The sequence below is a fragment of the Neopsephotus bourkii genome, unplaced genomic scaffold (assembly GCF_033783945.1).
Source record: "Neopsephotus bourkii isolate Nb327-2 ecotype Australia unplaced genomic scaffold, CSIRO-AGI_Nbou_v1 NB_1308, whole genome shotgun sequence".
Taxonomy (NCBI): domain Eukaryota; kingdom Metazoa; phylum Chordata; class Aves; order Psittaciformes; family Psittacidae; genus Neopsephotus; species Neopsephotus bourkii.
This window is the reverse complement of record NW_026901790.1, coordinates 175,988-183,923: the sequence shown is the minus strand read 5'-3', so window position 1 is coordinate 183,923 and position 7,936 is coordinate 175,988. Positions and strand designations below refer to the sequence as shown.

Below are 7,936 nucleotides of genomic sequence, written 5' to 3'. Positions count from 1 at the left end.
TGGGGAAGCTTTTAATCACCTAAGCGAGCACTTTCTCCACTCCAGCAGTCAGCAGAGAGCCAATGCCCTAACGCAGCCAGTCCCATTCCCGCAATGGTGATTTGCTAACTCTATTGCTCAGGCAAACAGGAGAGAAGTGCATGCTCTGCAGCAGAATAGCCAGTGCAGATGTTAAAGCAGCCTGAAGGCTCCCTGCACTCCCTTATGTGCATCACATCCTCCTTCTCCGAGAACCTGCACAAGTTCAACCTTTTCTCCTAGGTGAACACACAGAATTTAACTTGCCATGGATAAATTGCTATTACAAGGTGGTTAATTTCCATTAGAGGGCCAACCAACAGTCTTGGTATTGAAAATGTATGTGCATCATACTCCGACCAGCTAGAAGAAACCTATACAGGGTGCCAGCATCAGGGTGAGCAGCCAGCACTGCAGACATATGCTGCTCTTTCCTTTGCTTCCTTTAGGTTTTCCTCCGCCATCCTTTCAATTACACACCCCAATTATATTCTGGGTCCGTTGACATTGCAGTCACTCCTGTGTGGGCACAGTCAAGCTCCTTTCAAATGAGCTAATTTGGCTACAGATAGCACTGCAGGCAGCAAAGCACGGGGCTCAGTGCAGCAGAAGCTGGGTAAACACTTCAGTGGGTTTACCTACACGGTGGGCACCTGCAGCTCTCAGGCCATCAATGAGCTATGGTGGAGCCAGCTGAGGCACACAGGTGATGCTCAACCAGGATGTCAGTGCAGAATGCTCTGTCTCGGGGAAAGGTGAGGCATGCAGTGCACCAGGGACATGGGCTGAGACAGAACTAGTGTGAGACCTAAGATGTTCAGAAGCATCCCTGAAGAGATGGACTCGGGGGTGCTGGTTGATGAGGAGCTCCCCATGACTCATCAGTGAGTGCTTGAGCCCAGAAACCACCCCTGGCCTGGGCTGCACCACTACAGCGTGAGCAGCAGGACAAGGGAGGGGAATCTTTCCCTCTGCTGTGCAATGGGGAGACCCCCCCCCCTGCAGCCCTGATCCAGCTCTGGGGCAGCAGCACCAGAGGGACCTGGAGCTGTTGGAGCGAGGCCAGAGGAGGCCATGGAGATGCTGCGAGGGCTGGAGCAGCTCTGCTCTGGAGCCAGGCTGAGAGAGCTGGGCTGGGGCAGCCTGGAGAAGAGAAGGCTCCTGAAGGGGAGACCTGAGAGCAGCTCCAGTGCCTAAAGGGGCTGCAGGAAACCTGGAGAGGGGCTTGGGACAAGGGCCTGTAGGGACAGGCCAAGGGGAATGGCTTGAACCTGCCCGAGGGGAGACTGAGCTGAGCTCTTAGGCAGAAGCTCTTCCCTGTGAGGGTGCTGAGGCGCTGGCACAGGGTGCCCAGAGAAGCTGTGGCTGCCCCATCCCTGGCAGTGCTCAAGGCCAGGTTGGACACAGGGGCTTGGAGCAAGCTGCTCCAGTGGAAGGGGTCCCTGCCTGTGGCAGGGGTTGGACACCCTATGAGCTTTAAGGTCCCTTCCAACCCCAACCATGCTGTGATTCTATGATCATTCACTTTGCAGAGCACTCACATGATTGCTTGAGATGAGGGGGAAAAGGAGCCCAGTTGTACGGGAGCACAGTGCCTGCCACAGCAAAAAATGAAGAGCCACTGAAGGTGACTGATGAGGCTTTCACGGGGTTTGGAAACGCACTGGTGCCATGCCAGCTGCGGGGAGGCGATCCCAAGGAACTCCAGGGGTGGGAGTGCCGCAGAGAGCACCTGGCTCCCATCACCGGGAGGACGAAAGGGATGTCCGCCCCTTTCAGAGCGGGGCACTGGGGCCACGGCGGGGGCCCTTGGTCCTTTCGGGGGTGCTGTGCAGTGAGGGATGGGATGGGATGGGATGGGATGGGATGGGATGGGGATGGGGTGGGATGGGATGGGATGGGATGGGATGGGATGGGATGGGATGAGCCCCCCCCCATTCAGTCCCGGCTCCCGCTCCCCGCCGGGACGGAGCCAGCGCCGAGGCCGGGCGGGGCGGCGGCGGTGACGCCCCGGGGCGGGGTTGATGCGGGCGCCCGGCCCCGCCTCGCCGTGCCGAGGGGCGGGAGCTCCGGCCGAGCTACAACGGAGTGCAGCGGGGCAGCGGCGCGGGCTGGGTCCGCCGGGGGGGGCAGCAGGAGGAGGAGGAGGAAGGGGAAGGGGAGGAAGAAGAGGAGGAAGCGGCAGCGCTCGGGGTCCGCCTGCCCGAGTCCCTCCGTTCCTGCCCGCAGCCGCCGCGGTCCGCCCGTCGCCGGCCTCCCGTGGGGGCCCATGAGTGGCGGGCGGTGAGATGGGGGGGAGCCTGGGCTGCCACCGCGCCATCCCCCGCGACCCGGCCGACCTGTGCCACAGCCGCAAGTTCAGCGCTGCCTGCAACTTCAGCCACATCCTGGTGAACCAGGAGCGGCTCAACATCAACACGGCCACCGAGGAGGAGCTCATGACCCTGCCCGGCGTCACCCGCGTGGTGGCCCAGAACATCGTGGAGTACCGGGAGTACATCGGCGGCTTCAAGAAGGTGGAGGACCTGGCGCTGGTGAGCGGGGTCGGGGCTGCCAAGCTGGAGCAGGTGAAGTTTGAGATCTGCGTGAGCAGCAAGGGCAGCTCCGCGCAGCACTCGCCCAGCTCCCTGCGCAAGGACCTGCCTGCCGAGCATCACCTCTCCGCCACCAAGATCAACATTAACACGGCCACCCCGGCGCAGCTCATGAGCATCCGCGGCATCACCGAGAAGATCGCCAACAGCATCGTGGGCTACCGTAAGGAGCACGGCCCCTTTAAGAGCATCGAGGACCTGGTGAGGATGGACTGCATCAATTCCTCCTTCCTGGACAAAATCAGGCATCAGATCTTCGCGGAGCGTTCCCGGCCCCCTTCGACGAACACCAACGGTGGCCTCAACTTCACCGCCAAGCCTCACCCCAGCCCCACCTCTCTGAGCCTCCAGAGCGAGGACTTGGACTTCCCTCCTGGGGGTCCGACCCAGCTCATATCCACTCGCCCCTCCGTGGAGGTGTTTGGGGGGGTGAGGGACGGCAGACCCGTCCTCAGGGTGGCTACCTGGAACCTGCAAAGCTGCTCCGTCGAGAAAGCCAACAACCCAGGAGTGCGGGAGGTGGTGTGCATGACGCTGCTGGAGAACAGGTAAGAGGCAGCGCCTGACCTGTAGGTGCAGGGTTAATGCCTTCGGGGTTTGGGCACTTTAGAATCCTGTTGTCACCCTGCTGGGACTGCCCCTTCCCAGGGGTGCCAAGTGTTTCCCGTTCCTTGCATCGAGCCCTGCTTGAGTCTAATGCTGGAATGACCCCTGATAAAGCTTCTGCACTCCCTGAAAGGTGGTGGGGCACCTCCTGAGGAGGTTGGTGTGCGCACACATCTGAGCTGTTACGGGCAGCCACATTAGGCCTGTTAATGGGATTGTTTCCCCGTTAAGAGCCATTTGAACAAGTAGTAGAGGACCGTTTCCTGTCAGAAGCTGGAGAGGAAGAGCAGAGCAAGGGCTGCGTTGTGTGTGTCATTTCATATGGTGTTTCCCCGAGCATCGTACTGCTGCCGTGGGAGGCGGGATGCAGCAGCATCCGCCTCTGCCCGAGCCGGTGCCTTTCCTCCAGCCTGTCTCGTTTGGGTGCTGACCTCCTTACGGTCAGCACTGGGGCTGTAGTCCGTTCCCCCTCGCATCAGCTCCTCAGATCAAACAGGGCTTTGGAGCGCTGTCAGGACGGTTTGGGCTGTGTAACACGCGTGGAATGCCACGGCTCACCCCGCAAGGGTGACACGGGTTATTAATGTGTGGTCATGGGGCATCTGCTGAGCTGCAGGGACCACTCATCCCTGGGGATGTGAGACACGGGGCTGTGCCTGATTTAATTGAGCTGGGGGGCACGGGGCGAGGTCTGTTTGTGGTGTTAGTGGCTGAGAGCTGTGATTTATCTCTTTATTTCCTTGCTTTGGGAAGGTAATGGGGCAGCAGTGCTGGGGGTGTCTCTCTTGCTAAACTCTCTGCTTGGAACGCAAATGTAAGGATGCAATCAGGGTTTGGAAACAACTCCCGCCCTTTCCTTTCCGTGTGTGAAATCTGCCCCAGCTGATCCGCATTTAGCACTGGGAAACTTAACTTTCCTCTCTGGCTGCCGTTCAAGCTCCCAGCTGGAAGTGAATGGGAGCAGGGGGGCCTTGGACTCCTGCAAAAGGGGTATTGTGGGGAGGGGAAGTGCTGTTGGGCTCTGGTCGTGCCGAGGGCTCTGTCTTTCTCTAGTCATATGCTGAATAATGGCTCCTGGTGGTGTGGTTGCAGGGGTCGGGCATATGAGAAAGACAGTGATGGTGTGTATACATACATATATGCATGTACATATAGATATATATGAAATGGATTTTTTTAAGGACCTCATCCAGTAAGGTGCTGTCACTTTGGCATCTTAGCTCTGCTCTCAAATGCACGGTACTTTGTTTCCATCCAGCTTAGCAAACATGGACTTGGTTGCATGGGGTGGTGTCAAAGATCTCTCTGATACCTTAAAGTTTAAAAGGAGCCTGATAGGAGCACGGGGTTTTGTTCTGGTTTAGGACATGCAGGTGTGCCATCCATCACCCAGGGAGAATGTGATGCAGCTCTTGCCTGTACCTGTAACCCTGTTTGTGACAAGGTGGGACGCTGGAGCTATGTGCATCCACGTTGTGCTCACCTGCAGAACCTTGCAGGGAAAATAGATGTGGAAGCAGTAAAAAGGAAGCAGGGGAAAAGGCTTAAGTAGGGAAAAGCCCTACTCAGCACCGTGGGAGGGATTTCCTCTTGCTTGTGCTGGCATTGCTGAGGGCAGGGGAGCTTTGCAGCTGTGAAACAGCCTCGGCTGAGGTCAGAACCTGCTTTCTTTCCCTGTGTGAAGTCCATGGTCTCCCCCCGAGCTGTGGCCCTGTACCATGGGCACTGATGAAACGCCTTGCAAACTAATCTTTGCCCAGGTCAACGAACTTCAGTCCATCATCAGCTGGAATCGTTTACCTGTTGTTTCTGCAAGCCAGAACACGCTGCTGCACGGGGCTCCCCCCCTTCTGCCCGCTCTGACTCCTGGTGTGTTTTGAAGGTGCATTGTGTGGCCAGTGGGTGCCCCACATGGGGTTGGTGGAGTGTCCAGCTAGGACCCAAGCTGTTCCCAGTGGATCTAAAGGGTACTTGGTCCAGCAGAAAGCAGGGGCTCTCCGGAGCTATGCTGATGGGCATGTGCTTGCTGATGCAGTGGGTGCGCAGATGCCTTCATGTATGCAAGCGTGCTCTTGCAGGTATCTTATAGTCTGGGGTGGTCACAGGAGCTGGACTGGTGCCTTGTTGCAGTACTGTTATTGGAGGGCTTTCCTCACCTTTTGAAGTCTGGGAATAAAGCACAGCAAGAGAAGACTAGTGAAACTGTGTAAAGAGCAGAAAAATGGTGATCTCGGGGACTTTGGTGCTGGTTGAAAGGCTGCTTTGGGTGTGCTTTGTTGTCTGGTGGGGTTTTTTTCTCATGACCAGTTCACAGCAAATAGCTTTGAGACCCCGTGAGCTTGTTGTTACAGGCATTGACAATGGGGGAGATTACTGCTCACTCACAGATGGAGTCAGAAGATGAAGGTCCTCCTGTCTTGGTGCCCTGCGTAGCCTCTGCACTGAGGGACCAGTTGGGCAGGAAGGAAAGAGGGCCGTGCCTTCATTCAGAACAAGAAGCAAGAAGATGTGCTCATGGGATCTGCTGGGTGGGGAAGGACCAATTCAACCCAAAACGTCCCCGCTTCAGCCCAGGAGTGCTCCACTGCTGAAGAGCAGCAAAGGGGACACGGACCAAACCAGCAGCATGGCTGCTACTGCTCAGCTAGCTTGAAACTCATGGCTGCAGTACACAAACAATCAATCACAGCAAGGTCCTCGCTGTCTTTCTCACATTACAAGCTTCTATGTATATCTCGGTGTCTGGAGTGGAGGAACGAGGTGTTTTCATTCAGAGGACCAGAGGGTAATTTTAGCTGAGGTTAACACGATGAATGTGGAGGCGAGCGCGATGCGATGTGTAACTGCAGTGTCAAATGCGGGGTGAATTTGCCCAAACCTGCAATGTTTCTTGGCACATGTGGGGATCAGAGCTGGTCTGGGTGTGCAGGTCATCCCCTCTGCTCACCTGCGTGTCCTCCCCTTGCTTGGTGGATGGAGAGACCAACAGCTTCTCAGCAAAATAAGGCTCAGCGTAGCATGGGTGAAGGGGAGAGCGAGGTCAGGTCCAAGTGTTTTAATGGGGAGGAAAAGTAGCCCCAGCGGAGGTGTTGCCTCTAGTGAAGGACCAGTGGGGAGCATGCTAAAGGTGCACCCTCTAGTTTGATAGCTTGCTAGGGAGCACTCGTGCACCTTTCCCAGCACGGTTTGCAGTGGGGCTTTTCCAGCTGGTTTTTGTTGTGCCTTCTAATACTGAGCAGTAACTTTGTGAAGACCTCTTAATAATAATTGCCTTTTTCTTGTAAGCCCACGTCAGTTGAGTAAATGCCATCGCTCGAGCGTCTGAGAGGCAGGATGCGTATTCTCTCAATGCCTTTTGTAGGGAAGGGAGCCTGGATGAAATGATCTAGCAGCCTGTCCAGTTGTGTCTTGACAAGTTCCAGTGTTGGGGGCTTTCCTGCATCCCTGGGAAGGTTGTTCCAGTGATTGACTGGGTTGTGGTTTTGGTTTTTCTCCTTGGCTTAGTTTCTTGCTTGGACAAGCAGGCCTCCATGCCAGCGCCTCTTCCTCCTCTAGCTTTGTAACTGGTTACATAGGGGTTAGCAGGTGAGAAGTTAACCTCGGTTAACTCAGGTACCCAAACTGGTTCTCCTGCTAGGGAAGCGGATGCAAACCTCAGCCCAGAATAGGCTCCTGGGGGGCAGTGGGTGGGCAGGCAGTCCCTGGGTAACCCTCACTGTGCCCCATGGTCGGAAGCTCTTTCTCCTTGTCCTACCAACCCCAGGTAGGTGTCCCAGGGGATCGGTCACCCTAAGCACATCCTCTCAACACCTAAACCCTAGGCAAGCTCCTGAATCACGCTCTTTCTATTGAGACATGAGGAAAAAGCCATCTCGTCCCTGCACTAGATGCCAAAGGGAGGAGAGCCACTTTCCCCTCGCTCCCTTACATTAAATACTGGGTTGGTGGGGTTGTTCTTCTCTTCAGTCTCTTAGTGAGGACCGAGAGGTGGGGTCATTCCAAGGGACTATTATACACTGGTGGGGCTTGGTGCTTTGGGAAGGTGTGCAGTGCGGTACCCTGCCTGCTGGCTTGTGCCTGCGCTTCCTCCCCCAAACCAGGCATCATACTGGTGTATCCTAGCAGTAGCAGTGATGGGTGTACTTGGAGCCTTCAGGGGCTCAGCACCAGCTTGTACTTGTTATTTGAGCTCTGTCACTGCAGCTCCCGGCGGCCTGGCCAAGGACCGAGATGTGTCTGGTTTATGTCTCTCCCTTCAGACAGCCGCTTGGGTTTCCTCCATTGGGTTAATGCTAGGCTGGAGCCTTGCCAAGGATAATTCCCCTGCAAGAGAAGATCAGGAAAGAGGGCCTGGCTGGAGTAACCTGACCGTGCTGATAGGTCTTAAAAGAACAAATCCACCCTCTTCTCCTTATGTAATAGGGAGGAAATCCTGCAACTTCAGGGAAAACTTGAGAAAAAAGGAACTGGGAGATGGTGCCTTCTATGTGCCCTCCACAGAGGGGTTTTATGAGCAATAGAAATACAGATGTAGGAGAAGCCACCGTTGATTTGCCCTTTCTGATACCTCTAAGGGCAAAACTAACGGGGTGATGAAGAGCTGTTGTGTTTGCGGGTTTTGGTGTTGGCTTTTGCGGTGGGTTTTGTCAGTGCGCTTGTTTTTTGGCTGCACCTGCATGGGGATAACAGTGTTTTCCTTGCTGTAGACTAGTGGGAAA

General features: G+C 55.8%; 1 protein-coding gene across 1 annotated transcript in view; it reads left to right on the top strand.

Annotated features, from left to right (window-relative positions):
- Positions 1-2,280: 2,280 nt before the first annotated feature.
- The window catches only part of EEPD1 (endonuclease/exonuclease/phosphatase family domain containing 1), a 42,094-nt gene continuing 36,438 nt past the window's right edge, over positions 2,281-7,936 (top strand). The window contains exon 1 of the mRNA XM_061366156.1: positions 2,281-3,160. Within this exon, the coding sequence (XP_061222140.1) occupies positions 2,307-3,160 (854 nt within the window). The 5' untranslated portion in view covers positions 2,281-2,306. The remainder of the gene's footprint in view (positions 3,161-7,936) is intronic.